A 23,213-nucleotide genomic window follows, 5' to 3' on the forward strand; every position below is an offset into this window, starting at 1 on the left:
TCGCCTCACTGCTTCATCACGCCACGCCACGCCAGAGCCGCGCGCACACCTCTCAGTGCTTTTATCCCACAACTGGGCCACAAGACATGGCCCGAAAGGCAAAATGGCTGCAGTTCCCAAGTTTAATGACACATCCCTCAAGCGCCTTTTGGACACAGTGGAGGCCCACCGTGATGTCCTCTATCCCTGCTCTGGTTGCAGGATGGGCAGCTTCACCACCAAACCAGCATGGGAGGCAGTGGCAGGAGTGGTCAGCGCCAATGCCCTGCAAAAGAGGACAGCCACCCAGTGCTGCAACAGGATGAATGGTCTCATCCATTCTGCCAGGGTAAGTCACTCTTCTCATCACTCTCACACTCACAAACCCATCACACATCCACAGGGATCTCATACCTCAAGGGACAACACCACTAACTCTCACACACACCCTCACATCCCCATCAGGCTCATATCCTCTCGAGCTCACGTCCTCACCCTGTCCATGTCCCCACTCACCACACAAATATTCCATGCTGTTCCACGTGTCCTGCTCACACTCTCTCCATCTGTTTTCATGCAGGAGAAGCCTGCTCACATCAGCAAGGAGGTCCCAGACCTGGGGGTGGAGTGGCCCACATTAGGCCCCTCACTCACTTTGAGAAGCGTGCCACTGTGCTGACTGGTGAGGATGTGGACTGTGCCTGCAGTGACAGTGAGGTTGACAGCAAACACCCTCGTGAGGATCCTGCACCACAGCATCCCTCTCTCAATGCAAATGTGAGTGCTCTCTCTCCTGCTTTTGACTCTGCTGCCATACACTAATTATCTCTACTTTCGTTCACAGTGAGCTCTGCCAAGCGACCAACACCCTCAACCAGCTAGTCCCCTCAGCTCCATCCATGTCCTCACCTCCAGCCAAGAGGACTCCTCTTCCATTGAAGAGCTGGAAATAAGCAGCCTGGAAGACCCATCACAGTGCTTATCCATACCCTCCACCAGCACAGACATATACCTTGGTGGGACCTAGATCTAAAGCAGGCTTGGGTTCACAATCTGGTGGTCACCGCATGGACACATCTGCAGCAGGAGGAAGCAGGTGTGGCCGAGCTCCCCGGCACGTGGAGGACTGCTGGGGAAGAGGCATCTGTGAGTTCAGAGTGAAGTGGCGAATCTCTGGATTTGACCTTCAAACTCATCATGGAGAGTCAGCAGAAGGCAGGGGAACATCATACACAGCTGTTGGAAGCCTCCAACAGAATGGCTCTCTGACGAATTGGTGCCCACATGTGCACATATGGAGGTCTCCATGGGGGGGATGGCGGACACCATGGAGACCCTGGTCCAGTAGAACCTGGAGCTGTGTGTGCAGGCCTGCACTCCATCACGGAATCCATGGGCGAGTTCCTGCAGTAGCGATGCGGGAGGGAAACAGGACACCTCGACATCCCCCCAGGTGCTCCTTCCCCTCAAGGAGTCAGGCTGGGGACCCCGGGCACCTGAAGGAAGGAGGAGTGGCAGCTGGACACCCCTGGGTCATCCACTCAGTAATCTCAGAGGCCGTCCTCTCCCTCCAAATCCCCTTTGCCCGTGACCCCCTCAACCTTATCCTCTGTCACCGCAGAGGGAACAGCTGGCCCACAGGAACACAACCAGGGCAACCTGGGGCCCCGCCCAAGCCCTCGGCTCTCCAGAGGATCTGCGCCGAAGGCATCAGAGCCAACCATTGCATAGGCTATCTCCACCCCTACTGCGGTTGTCAGAGTAGCAGCTAAAAGTCTAAGGCATTCAAAAGTTAAGAAATTCTGATCACAGTTGGTTTCATAGGTGAACACGTCTTTGTCACTTTACAATCTGGAAATATATTCACTTTCACTGAATAATGTGTAATGGTGTCTTTCAATTTCATTGGCAGGCTTCATGAGTCCTCCCACTGCATCTCACTATCCTCTTTCAGAGCTTCTTCGAGGCAATCTCCATGCACGCAGATCCTTCCCGTATCACACTCATCTCAATGTCCTGAGCATTTTCAATGCTGTCTGCTGGGGTTCGCTTTCAGTTGACCATCTGAGCGGCCCTGCATTTCCAACCACTCACTGAACGTGCTCCCACGCAGCATCTGATCTCACCCACCACGACTCTCGTTTCACTTTCAATTTCGCCAGCATGGTGGGAATACAATTCTTCTTTCGCCCCCCAGTCCTTTCCCCTCCCCCAAACACCAATTTCCTTTCCCCCATCACTGTCAACTCTCCTAGCATCGCCTTCCACCTCCCCTCTGCGACCTACCAGCCACAACCCCTTTCTTTTGGGGATGTCCAGGTGAACGTGCACACTCCCTTTCTTCCCAAAAATCCCACCCCCATCCACATTAACCTCCCCGACCACCTCCTTCCCACTCCCAGGGTCCGTGCCTGCTCCGAGTCCCCAGCAACCACCCTTACCATCCCTTCTACCAATACCGACGATCCCTCACCCTTGCACCCTATTCCGACCTCTATCATTCTCACCATTCCCTCGTACCACACCCACCCTCAGTTTGCTTCCCAGGGGGCAGTCATGGACTCATCAGAGCCCTCCCTTGCACATTCACCTGAACATCCCTCCTCCAGACTCCTTCCTCCCTTGGAACCCCTTTCCCCCGGGCCCCTTCATCCCCAGGACCCCTCCACCACAACACCCCCACTCCCCACCCCCCAAGACTCCTTCCTCCCCCAGGTCTCCTTCCCCCCCTCCGACCTCCTTCCCTTACACCTTCCATCCCCCTTTAACCCCTCCTCCACCCGTACTCCCTCCCCCCTCAACCCCGACACCACTGTTCTCCCCCACCACCGTTGTTTCCCCCCTCCAACACCATCGTTCCCTCTCCCAACCTCCCCGCCCGACACCATCGTTCCCCCTCCCAACTTCACCCCACCAACGCCATTGTTCCCCCTCCCAACTTCACCCCCCAACACCATTGTTCGCCCGTCCCAACATCACTGTTTCCCCCTCCCAACCTCTCCCCGACACCTTTTTGTTCCCCCCCTCCCAACCTCGCACCCTCCCAACACCTTCGTTCCCCTCCTCCCAGCCTCACCCCTCCCTGACACCTTCATTTCTTCCCCTCAGCCTCATTCCCCCCACCCCTCCAACACCACCTCCTCTCCCAGTCAATCCTGTACCTTTCTCTCCCACCCCCCGATACATCTTCCTCGCTCAAACACAGCTGGACCTTCCTCTTCACCCCATCAACCATCACCCATTGTGAGCAGACCCTCAACAGTGACCTTCCACCTTCCGTGAGTTGTTTCGCAGTGGAGCCATGTCCATGAGAATCCACCCAGCATGCCATAGATGTTCCTCCAGGGTCCTGTTCGGGCTGCAGCGTCCTCTGCTCCTTGGATGTCCGCGATGTGAGCAAGGTCCTGACAGTAAGTCCCGACTTCTGCACCTCACACTTGTTAAGGCGTGTTCTGCACCAGCGTGTTTTCCCGCCAAAGTAGGTGGATGATCCCAGTGGGCTGGCCTTATATTGATAATCAGATGTAATTCAATGAGGTTCCTGGCATCCGATGGCTGGAAACGCGGCCCGCCATCAACAGGCTGAACGGACAATCACAAACTGGTTTCACAACATCATATTGTCCACTCACGCTACCAAACAAGCCTGATGCCATCGGGCATGGAAAATTCCGCCCAGAATATGCTGAATGATATTTGCTGAAGTTGATTAGAGAACAATAATTCCAGTTCAATAAATATAAAAGTGCTCTTACTCAGAGTAGTAAATAAAAATGTTTTGAATCATTTTAGAAAATATTTGTTGTGTATTTGCCCCTTATAGTTTACTGAATCCCAAGAACAAACCCTTTATTATGCGAGGGCAAGTAGTGACTTCATTTCCAATCATAAAATATACATTACTGAATTCCAAAATTCTGGGATTGCCCTAATAGAATTGTTGCCCAGCCAGAGTCACTACCCAGGAATGGAAGAAGAAAACAAAAAGAGAAATGAACAAAAAGTAGTGATGTAACTGTAACTAAAATAACAGACCTACAGGATTTTAAAAAATATTATTTTTAAAGAAAATAAAAATTTAAGAGATTACCTTTCTTTAATCTCAGTTGAGTCATATCATATCTACCGTAATCCCGAAATAATATCATCCCTCCAGGTTTGAGTAACTTGCTTAGTCTATTTATGACCATCTGCATCCTAAAAGCATGGAAATAAACCTCAGTCAAACACGCATAAAATAAGTGTTTGATAATTCCATTGAAATAAAAAGGCATTTGTAATTAAAACGTTAGCACCATTTGGTATGTAAAATAATCACTTGTGTGATATTTAAAGGATGCAGTTACCTGAATTAGTATTCTAAAAAAAATTGCAATATTTTTCATTTTAATAATGTAATTGCCAGAATCAGAATCTGTAGTTAGCTTGTGTTTTTTTTGCAAGGAGCAAACATCAAACTGAAACATGAACTGTTTCTCTCTGCACAAATGTTGTCAGACCTGCTGAGCATTTCCAACATTTTCTGTTTTTAGAACAAAAACAGTCCACTTTTTAAATTGGCATTAATCCTGAGGTCATATATACCACATTGATAATCAAGAAAAAAAAGTCACAAGAAAACAGTGCAACACATTAAGTCAGCCCTAGAACCATATGAAGATACAATTGTTCCTTGAGTAAACTTTAATTAAAACACCCACAGAAGAATCAAAACAAATATCAAAACATAGCACAAGTTACACATGGCTTCCTACACTGGAGTCATTCATACACAAAAAAAACAGACTTTTGAAAGTAGTGATATTTCACTTCCTTATTCACAATTAAACTTGCTAGCACTGGTTGTTATCAAGTAAATTTAACTTTTGTCCTATTTTCATCTCATTTGTCTGCCTGAGTGACAATCCATGAAATGAAGAGGAGGAAAATACAGAAGGAGAAGATTAATGCAAAGTGCTCAGTGGGTAAAGAGGCCGTGTCAAGATGGATCAAGATCAATCTCAAACCCTCACTCCATACCTAAATTAAAATCTATATCTACATCTATTTATACTAATGCAGATCTACCATGGCATTTTCATAGTGTGCTACAGAATGCAGATTTTTATGGTTTTTACGTATGTTATCAGTGCTACTGGTTTATAGAGATTTAGTAAATAAAATAGATGAGGTATCGAGCTCTTGGAGTTGCACATTAGGGGTTTAGGAGCAATGGAAGGTAGATATTGGTAACAGGAAAGTGCATGGAAAAGAAGTGCATGGATTGCTACAAGGTACTTTTGCAGTCTTAGGTCATGAGGGAGGAGTGCAGAAGTCTGGAATGAATGGGATAGAGTTCTTATAATTGCCAATGGTACATCAGTAATATCACTATAAATGCAATAAGACCTTCAAATAACTAAACCACAACTCCATATATTTTCTATATGTATAAATGTAAAACATGCATATTGATTATTCATTTGTAAAAATGTTAATTTTTTTGGCCTGGGGTTCTTCCTACAATTACAAGGAATCACGTTGGGTATTAATTTTTAACTACTATTACTGCTGGCAGCAGGTTATGAGATGGAATAAAACACCCAAACAAATGTTGCAATTAATAGGAATATGAGAATGATTTAATCGTATTTTGAGGTTCAGATGACAGTGATAGATTTTGCAAGGTTCTCTCTCGCAAGTTATGACATCACTTGAACCCTCAATAGCATCTTATTTCCAGGTATCCAAATTACCTATACCATATCATGCTCTTACATAAACCATATAATTCTGCTTTGGAACTACAGAATAAATTCTCATTTATAATCTCTTTTCTAATATATTGGAAGCCAGTGTCCAATGGCGTACCACAGGGATCTGTGCTCGGTCCCCTATTATTTGTCATTTATATAAACGACATAGTGGGGGGTAGGATTAGTAAGTTTGCGGATGACACAAATATTGGCCGGGTGGTTAACAGTGAGGTTGAGTGTCTTGGGCTACAGGAAGATATAGGCGGGATGGCCAAATGGGCAGATAAGTGGCAGATGGAATTTAACCCTGAAAAGAGTGAGGTGATACACTTTGGAAGGAGTAATTTGACAAGGAAGTATTCAATGAACGGCATGACCACTAAGAAGTTCTGAGGAACAAAGGGACCTTGGCGTGTGTGTCCATAGATCTCTGAAGGCGAAGGGGCATGTTAGTGGGGTGGTGAAAAAGGCATACGGGACACTTGCCTTTATCAATCGAGGCATAAATTACAAAATTACAAAACTAGGGAGGTCATGTTGGAGTTGTATAGAACCTTGGTGAGGCCACAGCTGGAGTACTGTGTGCAGTTCTGGTCACCACATTATAGGATGTGATTGCACAGGAGGGGGTGCAGAGCAGATTCACCAGGATGTTGCCTGGGATGAAACATTTAAGTTATGAAGAGAGGTTGGATAGACTTGGGTTGTTTTCGTTGGAGCAGAGAAGACTGAGGGGCGACCTGATCGTGGTGTACAAGATTATGAGGGACATGGACAGGGTGGATAGGGAGCAATTGTTCCCCTTAGTTGAAGGGTCAGTCACAAGGGGGCATAAGTTCAAGGTGAGGGACAGGAGGTTTAGAGGGGGATGTGAGGAAAAATTTTTTCACCCAGAGGGTGGTGACGGTCTGGAATGCACTGCCTGGCAGGGTGGTGGAGGTGGGTTGCCTCACATCCTTTAAAAAGTACCTGGATGAGCACTTGACACATCATAACATTCAAGGCTATGGGCCAAGTGCTGGTAAATGGGGTTAGGTAGGTAGGTCAGGTGTTTCTCACGTGTCGGTGCAGACTCGATGGGCCGAAGGGCCTCTTCTGCACTGTGTGATTCTGTGATATTCTTCGTAGTGACAACAGATGTCATCCCTTGTGTTGAAATTGTGCATCATGAGGAAAATGGTGATTTTTGTTTTGAAGACAACTTCACTTTTATGGAATTCTCTAATAGGCCAATTTGGCAATATTCTCAGTGGTGCATTGCTTCCTTGAATTTTAAAAGTTCCATGCAGAAAATGCATAAAGTCCTTTCCAGCTGTTAAGACTATGTAAGAGCTGAAACATGCAAAGTTTGACTCTGCTGCACTGCAGTGGTTACTTTACACAGAATGAAATGCAAGATTTCCCAAAGTTGCCTCTACATAAGCAAAAGGACACATTTAAGGAGTTAAGGTAATCATAACTCTCCAGTGGAGAAAACAACCATGGAAATACATAACTGTCATAGTGAGTGCAGTCTTTGCCACTCGCCAACTTAATGAGAAGTGCAAAAGAAAATGCATGGTTTGATTCCCAAATGTACGTGGTATTCGCCAAGGACAACTGCCCTACAATGATCTTGTGCTAAAATTAATTTTGGCTAGGTTGTGTAAACTGGATTTTTGTTAGCTTAGAATGTTGCTATAATTCTAGATTGAACATTTTTCCAACAATAGGGAGCAGCCTGGAATTAGTTCCTACAACAGTGCTTTGATGGGGGTAACTAGCTATTCTGAAAGAGGGTTATTATATACAATTCCAAATGCTGTGTGCCACTGCAAGATGACTCTTTTGATACCTGAAGCTTCCTTCCCTTTCCTTTGCACATCAGGGGCCTTAGATAAGGTATACATTTTTAAAAAATATTCATTTATGGGACGTGGGCTTTGCTGGCTACACAAAAAGGCAGGCATTCACTTCAAGATAGTAACTGTGATTGACAATTGGTGGGCTGCAGTCCCATCCCAGTGACTAAAGAGGGGGCAGAGAGAGCTGATAAAGGAACTCTGTTTCTCTCTCAGAATCAGACATGATGTGTACTTGCAATAGCAGTATGCAACTGTACATGCTTTAAAAGTCAGGTTCAGGTTTTCTTCAGAAGCTTAGCTGCAGAAGGTTAAACTAATTTTTGAAGAGTAAACAGGTCGCATCTTCATCTTTTTCTGAACTGAGTGCAGGAAAATCAATTGTTCTTCCTATGAAATCTGCACATTGGTCATTGATGTATTTTACATAAATGAACTAATTGATGGTTTGAATAAACACATCTTTTTTTAAGCCTGAATAATTAAGGCTGTTTAAGCTAAGAATCATGGCTGTGGACCTCTTCTGAACCTTCCCAAGTCTTTATATCATCCACTATATGAAGGGACCAAAACTTAATTCAAGTGAAGAAGTACAAAAGAAATGCAATCAGAATTTCCTGGTTAATGATGAATATTCCAAATTTTAGAATAATGATGCTTTTTGCATGGCTTGTATAATAACTGCAGAACAGCATTGTAGGCAGGAAATGTTGTCAATCTTATACCTTTATGGGTAACATTACATGTGCACTCCTAACAGCAACTTGTTTTTGTATATACATTAGAAGAAGGGGAGCCACTGGCAGGGCTGTTCTGCAAGCAAGAGCTTGGAATGCATCCAGTCTCATGAACAACTTTAGAAAATATCATCCAGAGAAAGTGAGGATGATTTAGACAGTAATTGACAAAAGAGATTACAGAGTGATGCATAGAGCAGGAGATGAAGAAGAGGAAAGATGGAGCTGAAGAAAGCAACCACTCTACAGGAGCATACATCTACTTTATGCACAGTCTATGCTGTGAAGGCTACAGCAGCTTCTCTTCTGCCATCTATAATTTAGCATAAAGTATGAAAAAAGGCAAAGCAAAAGACTTAACAAAAAAGGGAAAGAACCTTAACATCCTTTCTCATAGCCACTTAAGCTCCTAAAATCTTTCATCATTTACTAATTCCAACATGGAATTTCTGGAGAGGCAGCAAGAACACAAGAAAGGAAGGATAACCAATATTCCCCAAAAATCAAATCAAACAGTACCAACACCATGCATAATTCAAACAGCAAAATCAGTGCCTTTTCATTGCTATTTTTAACTGTGACAGTATACTTCATTCTTTAAGAAAACAAAAATACTTACATGGTAGCATAAAGCTTTAGTTAATTAGACACTTCAAATAATAGATGAGAGTTTTGCTATGGTGATTTCCAACAGCATATGAACTTCTCAATTAGTAGTAATATGTTCCTAACCACCCATAATTTGATATATTGCACCTGATTTGCTATTTGCTCTTTTATCCTCTTTTGCCGAGCCACAATTTTATTCCTGCTGGCCTTCCTGTATGCGCAAATAGTTAAACAAGCAGTGTAAATCTGACCTTGTAGATATTCAAATTTTAAAGAATCAAGTTAAAGGCTTTTTCTTTACAGGATGGAGATTAGGCTGAATAAAAACACATTGCAATTGTTCCGTTTATTGTCATTACTCTTTATTTTCCAAATCAGTATTTTTTTTTTAAATAGACTTCCGTTCATTTATAAAAATTTAACACAGCTCCATTCTCCAGTCTTTGTTTAAAATCACGATCAATATGCACATTAACATGTGTTGAGTTTACATGTCCCAGTAAATGAGTGCCATCAAAATCTCTGTACCTTTATAAAAAGGGGAGATTCATTTTTTAAAACAACATATCTTTAGAAATGTATCATAACTAGGTTGAAGTATGAATAATGAAAGGTCACATTTATTGTCCCTTTCTGCCTGTTTAAATGAAAATGATAATCAGAAACAACCAGTGCACTAAATGCAGAAATTGAACATAAATAGTAAAATTATTTCCTTGCTGACGTAAATTTATAAACCAAAAGCAACCTATAACAGACAAAGATTTTGTAACTATGGCAGAAGATTTTTTGGGTATGATAACTGCTTTCTTAAATTTTCTTCTGCCAGCTCATTGCTACCAGCATGAGCAATAGCTCTACAATGACCAGATAAAAGCAATCCTTTAAATGAAGAGGCAAGTCTGCTACTGGGATCCAACCATGTGGTATGGAAAAAATCACTGATTAATTTGAAATTCAATTGCACCTTTAGATAGATACCATACTCAAAGCACAGAAGTGAATTCTGTATAAATTTAATGTCAGGAATGACATTTAAATTAGATTGATTACTAATGTTTTCAATTTTAAAAGCCATTTCTTAGCACCTTTAATTGACCTTGTGATCTCATTGATTTTATTATATTGATAAAAGTATTATTTATTATACATCTGTATTTGATTTCTGGTTATGGAAAAAGATAAATACTGCAGTTTTACAATGGATGGCCACGTAGTACGACCTGCAGATTTCCTCAAGAATCCACAGAAAGTGAAGCATAAAAATAGCACTCAGATTTATTGTGCTGAAGATGGTTTTGATAATTTATAGTTTAATTTTAAATCTACTAAAACACCGTCCAATGCCAAGGCTTTGTTCTCATTCTGGCTTTTGTCCAAGTCACATAATCATTTTTTCAATTGCTGTCACACGGCATCCTATACAACACACACCAAAACCATTACTGTTTCATACTTTGCTGGAAAAATATTTGAAAATATCTTCATGGGTTCTGTACCAGGTTGCAAAGAAATGTACAGATGAGAAGTTATTGAAAAATAACAATTTATTCTAAAACAATTTTCCTAAGTATCCTCTACTTTCTGAAACAAATGGCTGTTGTGAAATGAAATTAACTTCTAAAATGCGATGTAGCATATAGGTTCCTGTCTAGTTTTGAATGAAATAAACCAAATGATAAATGAGCTGAAGATGTTTGTCATGGCCCTTCACCTTTACCTACCTCTCTGGGTGAATAGAAGAAAGCACAAACACAAGAAGAATGACATCAATACTTCCATCTGGAAACGGGTAGGTGGCGTCTGCTTCATTACACAGATCATGAACAAAGGCATAACATTGGGATGCATTATACGAAGGGTGAGACTACAAAGTAATGAACAATAAGACAAATAAGAGAGTATGGCTACAGCAGCTAATTAGTCAGATTTAAATATTTGTTATTTAATCAAGTCAGTATTTCATTACGACAATGCAGATCCTGCAATTAGAATCCTGAGGAACATACAAAAGGCACAATTTGTTTGCACTGTATGATTTCAAACATACATACTAACTTCATCTGTTTCACATTTTATTTCTCCCTTTTTAAAAATCAATAGAAAGCATAGATTTACCTAATTATAAAAAAAATTATTCTTCTATAACCATGATCAAAATAATGTTCCAGTATAAAATTTCAGTATATTTGACTTGCTACCATTATTGTTGATATGTAAAAGCAAATTAGGAATTCGCAATTTACACAGAAGGAAATGAAAAACAAAATCAGATGCATACCTTCACCAGCTCCACTGCACGTGCTGAGAAGTCACAGCAATAAAGGAATGCACTGGGATTGCTGCAGTGAATAGAGAACAATATTAAATCTTTTCATTTCCTTGAACATCATTCTACACAGTTTCATCTAAATGCTGAAAGATCTATTTTTAAAAAATGGTGGACTTATTAAACCAATGTACAGAGGAAAAATGCTAAGTGTGTTTTTAAGAGGTATAAAATTCAAGTCACTATGAAGTTAATATGATGAAGGCTTACATCCAAAATTCCCTTCATGATTCCAGTTATATCAACAACAGAGATACCAAGTTGAGGCCATGGAAGAAGTGTCAGCCTGGATCATTTGCCATGCAGCAACTTAAGTGAAGACCAGGAAAACAGACTATCCACCTGCCCTCTTAGCAGGGGATGATAGTTAACCTAAAGAGATCAGCAAGAAGAGAAAAGAACTAAAAAAATTTACAGATTGGCTGATCAAGTACAAGAAAAAGAATGTGACGGAGGAGGAGTAGCATTTCTGCTGAAGGGAGAGTACTAACGCAGTCTGCTCTATTAATCCCTTATCTAAATTCCCTGGTGTAATGTTCACACCTCTTTCAATCTTATCTGCCCTGATTTACTCCGTTAACTCAGATAGATACAGTAACAAGTATGCACAAAGGAGGAAGATTGGTTTATTCTTTTAAATTTGAAGATGTGATTTCATTGCATAAGTCTAGCATTCAAAAAATAAACCACATAACATATTTTGTTGAAGTGAGGGGTCCCCAACTATTCTTCTTGCTGAACAAAGAGCAGGCTTCACAATAGATGAAATTCAATATATAGTAAAATCACTCCTGTTTGGTGCTACTAAGTATTTAACAAAATGTATCTCGAGTGTTTAAAGGTTACAAACCTCTTGTGATTTAGGCCAAAACCTTTTTTCCTTAGGCAGTAAATGTCAACCATGGAAAAAGGGTTTATGATGTGTACGCATTAAGCACAAAATAACCTTACTGTCTTTTCAGAAATTCTGTGCTGTTAACGAACAAAAGAAAAACCAGAAGCTTTATGTTGAGACCACACATCATACAGCAAAGGAAACTATGTAAGTGCAATCCAATTGTTGATGCAAACATGATTCAGGAGTGTTTTAAAGCAGGCACATAGATTGGAAACAGGTACAGAGATTGCAATTACACAATTAAAATGCCAATTCTCCCACGGTATATCACAAACCAGAGAAACAATGGATCCAATGGAACAAACAGTATATTGACACTTTCTCTATTATCCCAGTCCTATCTCCATGTCCTACCTTATTCTAAATCATCCATCTCAATATTCCTGCTACGCTCCCTAATAAATGCAGTTCATATTTAAAAATGAGCAACAAGGACTAATAAGGTTGTGCAACCTAGGATGGGACAAATGCACTGCACCATGGACTGGAAGAATGCAGGTTCAGGCCCATGTTTCCATACATGGGGATCTCCTATACTGCAAAGCATTTCGCCAAAGGAGGGAGTAAAAATTCAGAAAGCAAAACCTTTTCCTACATTCAAACACATCCACTGGCTTCTGTCAGTTGTTAAGGGATTGTCTGCTAGAGCATAGTGTTTAATATATGAAAGGAAAATACAAAATAAATACTTATACATTCAACATTCAGAATATACAAATGTTTTGTTTCTCAATATTTTATCCCTAGAAATCTATTTTGTAGAAGCAGTATTTACTGTACGTCTGAATATGAGGATTAGCTAATACAAAAATTTATATGCTACCTCCTTCAATCTTTTCTTCAACATTTATCTCCTATCTTATGCTCTACAGCTCTAGAGCTGGCTGCTACAAAACATACAGCACGAGAGGAAATCTTGTTCTCTTACGTCCTCTCCTACCCCGTTATGAAGCACCTGATTGTCCATTAGCAACTCACCCCCACTAGCTGTATTTTATGTATACAACCCCAAATGGCACAGGCCTGTTATCAGTGTAATAACAATGCATTGTAGGGCACAACTGACACTTGTGCCAGTCCTTTATAAATGCACATGTATACAGGTGCCATTTATTCTGGGCAGTGGTATGTTGTTAATTTTACATCTATTTTATTATATACTAAAATTAGAGATATGTCAGTAACATTTTTGACGATATTCACATTTAGTGATGAGATTTTTCTTTTTTATACGTTTCATCATTTAATAGTAAATGGGGATTTTAACTTTAACCTAATAAATATCCTTTATCCTACTTCCTTTTATAGGATTTAAATTTTTTTTCACGTTTTATCTTACTTCAAAGAGACAGTAAACTTGAAGGAAAACAGAAGCAATTGTGACACGGGAGTCAGGTAGCAGAAATTGCACTGCAGCATAAAATGTCACATAATTAGCTTGTCAGCAAAGTTGAGGCTCAAGGAATAAAAGGCACTTGGCTGCATGGATACGAAGTTGGCTGAGTGACAGGAAACAGAGGGTAGAGGTGAACAGTTGTTTTTCAGACTGGAGGAAGGTGCACATTGGGGATCCTAGTGATTGGTGCCAGGGTCACTGATTTTCTTGATATATAGTAATGACCTAGGCTTGGGTGTACAGGACACAAAATTTTGCAGATAATACAAAACTTGGAAGTATAGCGAACCGTGAGGATAGTGATAGACCTCTTGAGGACTTAGACAAGCAGGTGGAATGTGTGGACACGTGGCAGATGGAATTTAATACAGAGAAGTGATGCATTTTTGAAGGAAGAACAAAGAGAGATAAGGGTACAATTCTAAAAGGGTGCAGGAGCAGAGAGACCTGAGTTTATATGTGCATAAATCGTTGAAGGTGGCAGGGCAGATTGAGAAAATGGTTAAAATGGCATTTGGGGTCCTGGGCTTTATAAATATAGAGGCATAGAGTACAAAAGCAAGGAAGTTACGATGAACCAATATAAAACACTGATTCAGCCTCAACAGGCTTATCGTGTCCAATTCTGAGCAGTACACTTTAGGAAAGATGTGAAGGCTTTACAGCAGGTGCAGTCAAGATTTCCAAGAATGGTTACAGGGATGAGGGGCTTCAGTTACATAGGTAAAATAAAGCTGGAGCTGTTCTCCTTAGAGAAGGTTGAGAGGTGATTTGATAGAGGTGTTCAAAATCACAAAATCATGAGGGGTCTAGACAGAGTAGATAGGGAAACTGTTTCCATTGGCAGGCAGAAGAGTCAAGAAGCAGGGGACACCAATTTAAAGTAATTGGCAAAATAAATAACAGCGACATGAGGAAAACCTTTTACTGTGCAGCAAGTGGTTAGGATTGGAAATGTACTGCCTGAGAGTGTGGTGGAGGCAGATTCAAATCTGACTTTCAAAAGGGGATTGGATAAGCACCTGAAGTGAAAAAAAATTAACGGGCTATGAGGAAAGGGTGGGCAAGTAGAACTAGCAAAGTTGCTCTTGCAGAGACTTGGCATGGACACAACAGGCCAAATGTTTTCCTTCCATACTGTAATTATTCTATGACTCTATATTAAATTTGGAGCCTGGCAACCGTGGGCACCCTGTAGTGAATTCACATTTTTAATGTAAATTTAAAATTTGACAGTTTATGGATTGGTTAGCAAACAGGAAACACAGAGTAGGCATAAATGGGTCATTTTTGGGATGGCAAGATGTAACAAGTGGACTTCCACAGGAATCAATGCAGGGACCTTAACTACCTACAATCTATATCAATGAATTGGATGACGAGACCGAATGTATGGTTATTAAATTTGCTGATGACACAATGATAGATAGGGAGTAAGCTGTGAAGAGGGTATAAGGAGTCTGCAAAGGGATATAGATAGGTTAAATGAGCGGGCAAAAATCTGGCAGATGGGGTATAACGTGGGAAAATGTGAACTTGCCCACTTTGGCAAGAATAATAGAAAAGCAGTATATAATTTAAATGGGGAGGAATTACAGAACCCTGGGGTGCAGATGGATCTGGGTGTCCTGGTATAGGAATTATAAAAAGTTAGTACGCAAGTGATTAGGAAGGCAAATGGAATGTTGTTGTTTATTGCAAGGGGAATGGAATATAAAAGTAGGGAAGTTTTGCAACAGTTGTACAGGCCGTTGGTGAGACCTCATCTGGAGTGTACTGTTTTGGTCTCCCTACTTAAGAAAAGACATAATTGCCTTAGCAGTTCAGAGAAGGTTTACTCGACTGATTCCTGGGATGAAGGGATTGTCTTCTGAGAAAAGGTTGGACAGGTTGGGCCAGGTTGTGGAGTTTAGAAGAATGAGAGGTGCCTTATTGAAACATATAGGACTCTGAGGGGGTTTGACATGGTGGATGTTGAAAGGATATTTCCACTTGTGGGAGACGAACTAGGGGGCAGTTTAAAAATAAGGGGTCTCCCACTTAATACAGAGATAAGGAAAATTTATTTTTCTCAGAGGTGGTGAGTCTGTGGAACTCTCTTCCCCAGAGATGGAGGCAATGTCAATGAATATTTTTAAGGCAGAGCTAGATGGATACTTGACTAACAAGGGAGTCAAAGGGTATTGGTGTTAGGCAGGAAAGTGGAGCTGAGACCACAATCAGAACAGCCATGATCTTATTGAATGGTGGAGCAGGCTCCAGGGGTCAAATAGCCTTCTCTTGCTCCTAATCCGTATGTGTGTACTTCTTGCTCCACCAGTAATATGTATTTGAGTTCCGCAGCAATCAAATTTCCTGGGTTGTTCTTTATGCTGCTATTTGTAAATTTAGGTTTTGTCCACCAGCAGCAGCACAGAGGACAAACCTCAACAATACAGAGTTCAAACAAGTAAATCCAGGGGAGCCAGAAAAGGCAACCAACATTGTGGATCATAGAATAGGATGTTACAATCATTGGAAAACTGAGATTCTGGAAACTCAGCAGAATCTGGGGAGAGAACAGTTAAGTTAATCTTTTATAAGACATGATTCAGGTGCGAGTCCTTTGCCAGACCTTTCATGCAACAGCACAATCTACATCTGAGTGGAGCAATTTTCAGTCAAGGGTAAGCAGTAAGCAAATTTAGAGCAAGACATTGGTGCACAACATTCTCCATGTTTTTCCAATTGAAATTTTTTTTTATACCTTTATTTCCTTTGTTTTTGCCTTCCAATCATGTTTCTATCCATGTAGTCACATTCCTTTTAATTTCATGTACCATTACCTTTGCCATAAGTCTCTTATGTGGTACCATATGAAATCAATTTCGAAATTCCATAGAAGCCACATAAACTGCAACTTTTTTGTCTTGTTTTTTTTCTAGGAATATTTTTAGGTTGATCAATAATGCCACACTGTTTCAAAATCCATACTGATGGCCCAGAATAACTTATTTTTCTCCAATTATTTAGAATTTTATCCTGTATTGTGGACTTCAGCGGTTTTCCAGCAACTGAAGAAAGACTAACTGACCAATAATTAGTTGGCTTATCCCCATTTCCTGTTTTGAAGAGATAAGGTGGGAGGCAAAGATCATATTTGCCATTCCCTGGTCTTCTGGCAAAATTTTCTGCCGCTGTAACAAAACGATCCATGTAATTAACAGTACCAGATTGTCTTTTGATGAGATCAAGAATTAAGGAAAACTAGCTCAAGTGGGCCTATTCCAAATCACTTAACTATGTTTGATAACTGTTCCATTGAGAATTGGAATAGTGATTGGCACACACGCATTTTGTTTTTGTTCTCTGTATGTACAATACATAAATGTTTTCATATATAAAGTTGTATCTAATCATTAGTTAAGTAATATTTGAATACCTGCTAATGCAATGCTTTCCAATGGCTTAACATACTATTTTAAATAAAACTATATTTAATTCTATAATTTTAGGTTTAATGCCTGTGCTTTACTTACCGAATTTCATTCAGGATAGGAAAAACACTATTCCCAGCACCACATCCAACCTAATGATACCAAAATCAAGCACAAATTTTCAGTTTTCACAAACATTTGTGTTACTAAAGCAAGGTACAAGAAGCATCTGTATGATTCTGAAATAAATTTCAAACACATTTTTGGGTGGACATAGTCTGAATCCTACAGATTTAGGATTTAGTCCCTGGTCTATACTTTGGTAGCTTATTTCAGACAGGGAGGCAAGACATACGGCATTAACTTCAACACCTTTAGGCTAAACAAGAGAATAGACCGGCCAGAAACGCCACTTTTGAATTCTATGTACATGTGCATGTCTGTACATTATAAATGTTCTAGTGACCTCTGTTGGAAAATGTTTGTGTGGAAGCTAGGTGAGGACAGAATTGGTTTTGGTAATCTACTGATACTCAGACATGAAGAATGAATGATCAAATAAAGCACTGGAGGGTTGCTGAAGCTTGTAGAAATTCATAAGTCAGCACCATTATTACAGCAGAAAAGAAAAGGTCACAGGTTAATTTTAAAATATGTGGGCAATTTTTAAAATTTATCAATTGATAAGGTCATAGTTAAAAATGTTTAAATGAAAGTTTTCCTTTTGCTTATTTAAAGCAAGAAATAATCTGTGCACTTACAGTATATGTTATTCTGGTAGCCTGTACAAATTTACACACCTGCATGCTATACTTATGCACCTTATGGGAAGATGGTGGCATAGTGGCAATGTCACTAGACTAGTCATCCAGAAACCCAGGCCAATGCTCTGTGAAACTATTATCGATTTATTGTAAAAATCCCATCCTTACCTGGTCATGTGACTCCAGACCCACAGTAACGCGGCTGACTCTTAACTGCCCTCTGAAATGGCCGAGCAAGCCATTCAGTCCAAGGGCAATTAGGGATGGGAAACAAATGCTGGCCCTGCCAGTGATACCCACAACCCATGAAATTTTTTTTTTTTAAAAACTGAGGCCATCAATGAAAGAACCACAATTGTGCATGACCAGGACTTTTGTTTTAAAATACTTTATATTAATCCAGAAAATATAACAGTACAAATATGAATGTTTATTCCCTCAACATTTTGTAACTAATTGTCAAGTCAAATTCATAGTCCAGTAAGCTGTAAATATCCATGTTTATTGTATGTTGATTAAAAAATATATATTTTCTAGCTTTCCATTAAAATTGAAGTACAGGAATTGGTCTCTGTGACTCTTGCTCAACAGTGAAACTTCCCAGAAACCTTATGATCTTATCAAAAAGAAGAACTATAGTGAAAAAGCAAGAGGATCTATTAACCATTTAGGGAATATAAAAGGATAATAGAGTTATTCTGATCAATAGATTATTGAGAATATATTTTGTAAATAAAATAATTTAGCAGAACAGCACTGAAAATAAGTTAACAATTCTCATTCTTTGTCATTCATTAGAGTGTAATTCAATTGCTCTTCCCACTGGATAAAACTGAATTTAGAAATACTTACTCAAGAAAATGTGAATGATACACCTTAGATACTTGATGCAGATTAAATGATTGCTTATGACAGGAGACCATAAATATATAATTGTTTGATTCACACCGTTTTATAGGGCTTACATTTTCAGTCTTCCCCCACTAATTTTGGATAGAATTACTAGTGTGAATTTAGACAGGCTGCAAATGGCATTTAAAAAAATTCTTTCAAGGAATGTGACCATCGCTGGCTAGGTCAGCATTTATTGTCCAACCCTAATTGCCCTTGAGGTGGTGGTTACCGCCTTCTCGACCCACTGCAGTCCATGTGGTGTAGGTGTTGTTAGGAAAGGAGTACTGGAATTTTGACCCAGTGACAGTGAATGAATGGCAATTTAATTCACAGCCAGGACAGTGCATGGCTTGGAGGGGAACTTGAAGGTGGTTGAGTTCCCATGCATTTACTGCCCTTGTCCTACCGAAGCAGCCTTGGTGAGTTGCTGTAGTGCATCTTGTAAATGGTACGCACTGCTGCCACTGTGCATCAGTGGTGGTGGGAGTGAATGTTTAAGGTAGTGGATGGTGTGTCAATCAAGTTGGCTGCTTTGTTCTGGATAGTGCCAAGCTTCGTAACTGTTGCTACAGCTTTACTCATTCAGGCAAGTGCAAAGAATTCCACCACACTCCTAACTTGTGCCTTGTAGATAGTGGATAGGCTTTTGGGAAGTCAGGTGGTAAGTTACTTGCCCCAGAATTCCCAACCTCTGCCTTACTCTTAAGGTCACAGGGTTTACATGACAATCGCATACGAAGTAATGCATCCAAAAATAAGTTTAAAAGAACTTAAAATATTTATAGCCTGCTAATGACATATCCAAAATACATTACATCAGGATACACATTAAGAATCAGTGATGCAACTCACGTTTTGAAGATTTTGACAGGAAAATGTTTCATTACTAGTTCAATTGAAGTATGAACCACCAGGCATGAACAAATACTTTTGAATAATTATTAATAATTCTGATGTCTAAAACAGTTACATGAACAAGCAGTACTAAACTCAGAAAATCTTATTGATTATTCTCCTTAAATGTCAAATCCCAGAAGAGAATTCAGGTTGGATGCATTTACGTTGAGATGGCTGTAAGCTACTTGGTTTTCATAAATGTTTATTTCTCAATTACTTCCTATTTCAAATCCTCATTGTGCACGCTAAGTCTTTTCCCTCTTAAATTATACTGGGCACCTATACATAGGTACCAGTACCTATTGGTAAATTACTTTAGTATCCAGCAAAGTATGTAAATTAAAGCATCTGCATGGAAAGATAATATTAACCAGAAGGAAGTGAAGACTGAACATGGCAAGAAATGAACTTGCTGTCATAATAAAATGTTCAAAGAATGAAGAATTAAAGTCAAATAAAATTAAAGGAGAGAGAATGAAAGGAAAAACACTTATACCTAGACACACAAAACATGAAAAATGGGAAGTCAGAGTTGAAAGCACACCCAGCAACCCAAATTAGTGCAACACAAATTAGGAGACTTAAGTATGATATACAAACAGGCATTTGCACCATCCAGTACTGCAAGGCTGTCACGTGCAATATATCAATGCAAATATCCCATCCTTTAGTTTTCAATTGTAATGTGTAGCCATAATTTATATTTAAACTTAAATTATTCTGATCGCCTGTTGTATCATTTATTTACATGGTTGGCACATAGGACAATGTTATTCTGTGATAACACTGAGACCAATTGTAAACTCCCACTGCAACCATAGCTGAACTAAACTAACTCAATGCACCACAAGGGTCAACGCTGAGACTTTTCTGGTGTGTATGGCTTAAAGGTTGTGCATCAAACCAATGGAGATACCTTTAAAAAAAATCTTAATTTTATTCTTTTGAGATGTCTTTGTGTCAAGTGTACTAGAATAACACTGCAACTAAATAGTAGGAGATTTAATAAATAAGTTAGAGGAATTTCTGCTTTGGTTTTTATACCCGTTTCTGTGCGAACCTCCAAAATTGGTACCCCTTCACAACCACGTAGCCGCTATCAAAAAGTCATTACATCAAAATGGAACAATAGGAGATCATCTCGTCATTCTGAAGTCACTCTGCTTGGCCTTCAACGTCAAATCTTATCAGCAGTTTTTCTAACTCTGAATCAGGCTACTCGGTGGACTTGGAGCTACCATAGGAGAAAGGCCAAGCTTGCAGAAATACAGATCACAGCAGTGTGTAATAGAACCATGCTAACTCTAGGCACCAACATTTCAAAACATCTTCCTCTCCTGTTTGAAGAAGAAAGTGAATTGGCAAAATGCATTTAGGGGAAGGGAAGGTAGAGAAAGGAGAGACAGGAAAGTGGTGTGTATACTGACAATGTGTATACTGACAACTTGAGAGTGGAGTCTTAGACTTTTGGAAATATGTTGCTGCAGTTGTTCTAAGAATATACTGCAATGATAATTTTTTTTTGAAATTCATATATTAAACAGAACATACTTGAACTTATTGAACGTGGCTGAAAATGCAGATGTTGGCAATATATATGTCACACACACACACACAATAGCCTCTTAAAAGCATAGTTTACTCCGTTTTGCAAAGATACCTCAAAAATTCTGAAGGTGAAATCGATACCAGGAAAATACCCTGGATTCTTCCATCTGTCCGTCCTGTTCCTCTCTTGCTTTTTATGTTCCAAGTCTTTGTCATTGTTTGTTCTCTTTGTTCGTTCTAAGGCGTTTACTTTCTGTACAGTTTCAGAAATGTTTTGTTTAGCATTTGTCTTGTTAAAACCGTCCAACTTTGCTTGTTCTGGGCTTGCAGAGTACTGTGTTTGCAAGGAAACATGAGAACTAAGTATGGAATTGCTTGTTGGCTCTTTGACCCCTTCATTCCAACTCAGCGTTTTGTCTGGAAAGAGTTCAGGAAACTCTAGGAGCAACCATCTACGATCTTTGAAGAATTTATTTTGATGAGCTTTGTAGAATTCATCCCAGTAGGTACTAGCATCTTTCTTATATTTGACTGGAGCAACAAATTGCAATAAAAAAGAAAAAGAAAAATTAATCTATTAAAGCCTGAAGTCTGGTTTTAAACTGCAATTGCAAGACTAGTGGATCTATGAAGCTGTAATACAGTAAATGAAAAAAGGTTAATCCCAAAAACACAAATGATTGCAAATTAGATTGCATAAATTATTTTCCCAAATGGAATACAACCTAAATTATAACCTAGTTACTATTTTATGAGTAAAAGTGTTTCCTTATTATTATCCACATCATTTATGTTAAGTACATTTTGCAGGATGTAACTTCAATCCAGACAACTATACATTACCATCTCATTTAGAGATGGGCATTTGGGGATCCAGGGAAAACGACATAAAAATTACAGCAAAAATGTCAGAATAATGCCTATGATTGGATATCTGTGCACTGCCAGGGTAAATTGTTCCAGGATATACAGAAACCATAATCCCACCAAAGTTTCTGCTGCACATAACATAGTTGTCTGTGTTAAAATTCACTAAAAACAAAGTATATGCACATCAAAAATGTCAATTTGCTGACATTTTTGATATTATTCAAATATTTCCCTTTTAGCATTAAATACAAAATATTGTTTGCTTCTTGGTTGTAAACATTGGCTGTATACATACAATCTGACATCGATTCCTTTACTTCAAACATATGCAAGATAATCTCTGTATGCATTTAATGTGATTATTCAATGTGATAAATTTACTACCAAAAGTTTCTGTAAATCAGGTCTCTATTATAGTTCTCAAGAAAAAGCTAATTTCAGCACTCCAGTACTACACATCTATACTATAATGGGAAAAAAATCTCATTTATTATTTAAAAATTGGCATTGTTTTTATTGAAGAAATCCCAAAAGACTTAAGTTTCTAGTACAAAAGAACCCGATGGATAGAGGAAGGACATCAAATATTAGACTGATCACACTCATTCAGCAAGTTTATTCAGTGACCAGCATACATACAAACATACAAAATAGGATCAGAAGTAGGCCATTTGGCCCCTTGATCCTGCTCCGATATTCAATAAGATCATGGCTGATCTGTTTGTATTGAGTTCCACATTCCCATCTACCCCCAATAACCTTTGATTCCCTTGCCTAACAAGAATCTGTCTACCTCTGCCTTAAAAATATTCAGTGACCCCGCTTCCACTGACTTCTAAGACAGAGAGTTCCAAAGTCGCTCAATCCTCAGAAAAAATTTCTCCTCACCTCTATCCTATAAGGGCGACCCCTCATTTTAAAACAGTGCCCCCAAGTTCTGGACTCGCCCACAAGAGGAAATATCTCTTCCATGTCAACCTTGTCGAGACCGTTCAGGATTTTATATACTTCAATCAAGTCACCTGTCATTTTTCTAAACTCCAGTGGAAACGAGCACCATCTGTTCAACCTTTCCTCGTAAGCCAGCCCACTCATTCCAGGTATCAATCTAGTAAACCTCCTCTGAACTGCCTCCAACGTGGTGGCGTAGTGGTATTGTCACTGGACTGGTAATCGAGGGTTGCTATCTGGGAGTATGGCGTTGAGACAGTATCAGCCATGATCATATTGAATGGCAGAGCAGGCTCGAAGGGCCAAATGACCTACTCCTGCTCCTATTTTCTATGTTCCTATGTAAATA

General features: G+C 39.7%; 1 protein-coding gene across 3 annotated transcripts in view; it reads right to left on the reverse strand.

The window, feature by feature from the left end:
- The window catches only part of LOC144686662 (tRNA N(3)-cytidine methyltransferase METTL2-like), a 39,791-nt gene that overhangs the window by 12,423 nt on the left and 4,155 nt on the right, over nucleotides 1–23,213 (reverse strand). For all 3 annotated transcript variants that reach the window (XM_078552162.1, XM_078552161.1, XM_078552163.1), the window contains exons 4-8: nucleotides 21,156–21,574; nucleotides 17,043–17,092; nucleotides 11,183–11,243; nucleotides 10,626–10,768; nucleotides 4,070–4,176 (exon numbers count right to left, since the gene is read on the reverse strand). In XM_078552162.1, the coding sequence (XP_078408288.1) occupies nucleotides 4,070–4,176; nucleotides 10,626–10,768; nucleotides 11,183–11,243; nucleotides 17,043–17,092; nucleotides 21,156–21,574 (780 nt within the window). The remainder of the gene's footprint in view (nucleotides 1–4,069; nucleotides 4,177–10,625; nucleotides 10,769–11,182; nucleotides 11,244–17,042; nucleotides 17,093–21,155; nucleotides 21,575–23,213) is intronic.

Source organism: Cetorhinus maximus, chromosome 11, assembly GCF_964194155.1.
Source record: "Cetorhinus maximus chromosome 11, sCetMax3.hap1.1, whole genome shotgun sequence".
Lineage (NCBI taxonomy): Eukaryota > Metazoa > Chordata > Chondrichthyes > Lamniformes > Cetorhinidae > Cetorhinus > Cetorhinus maximus.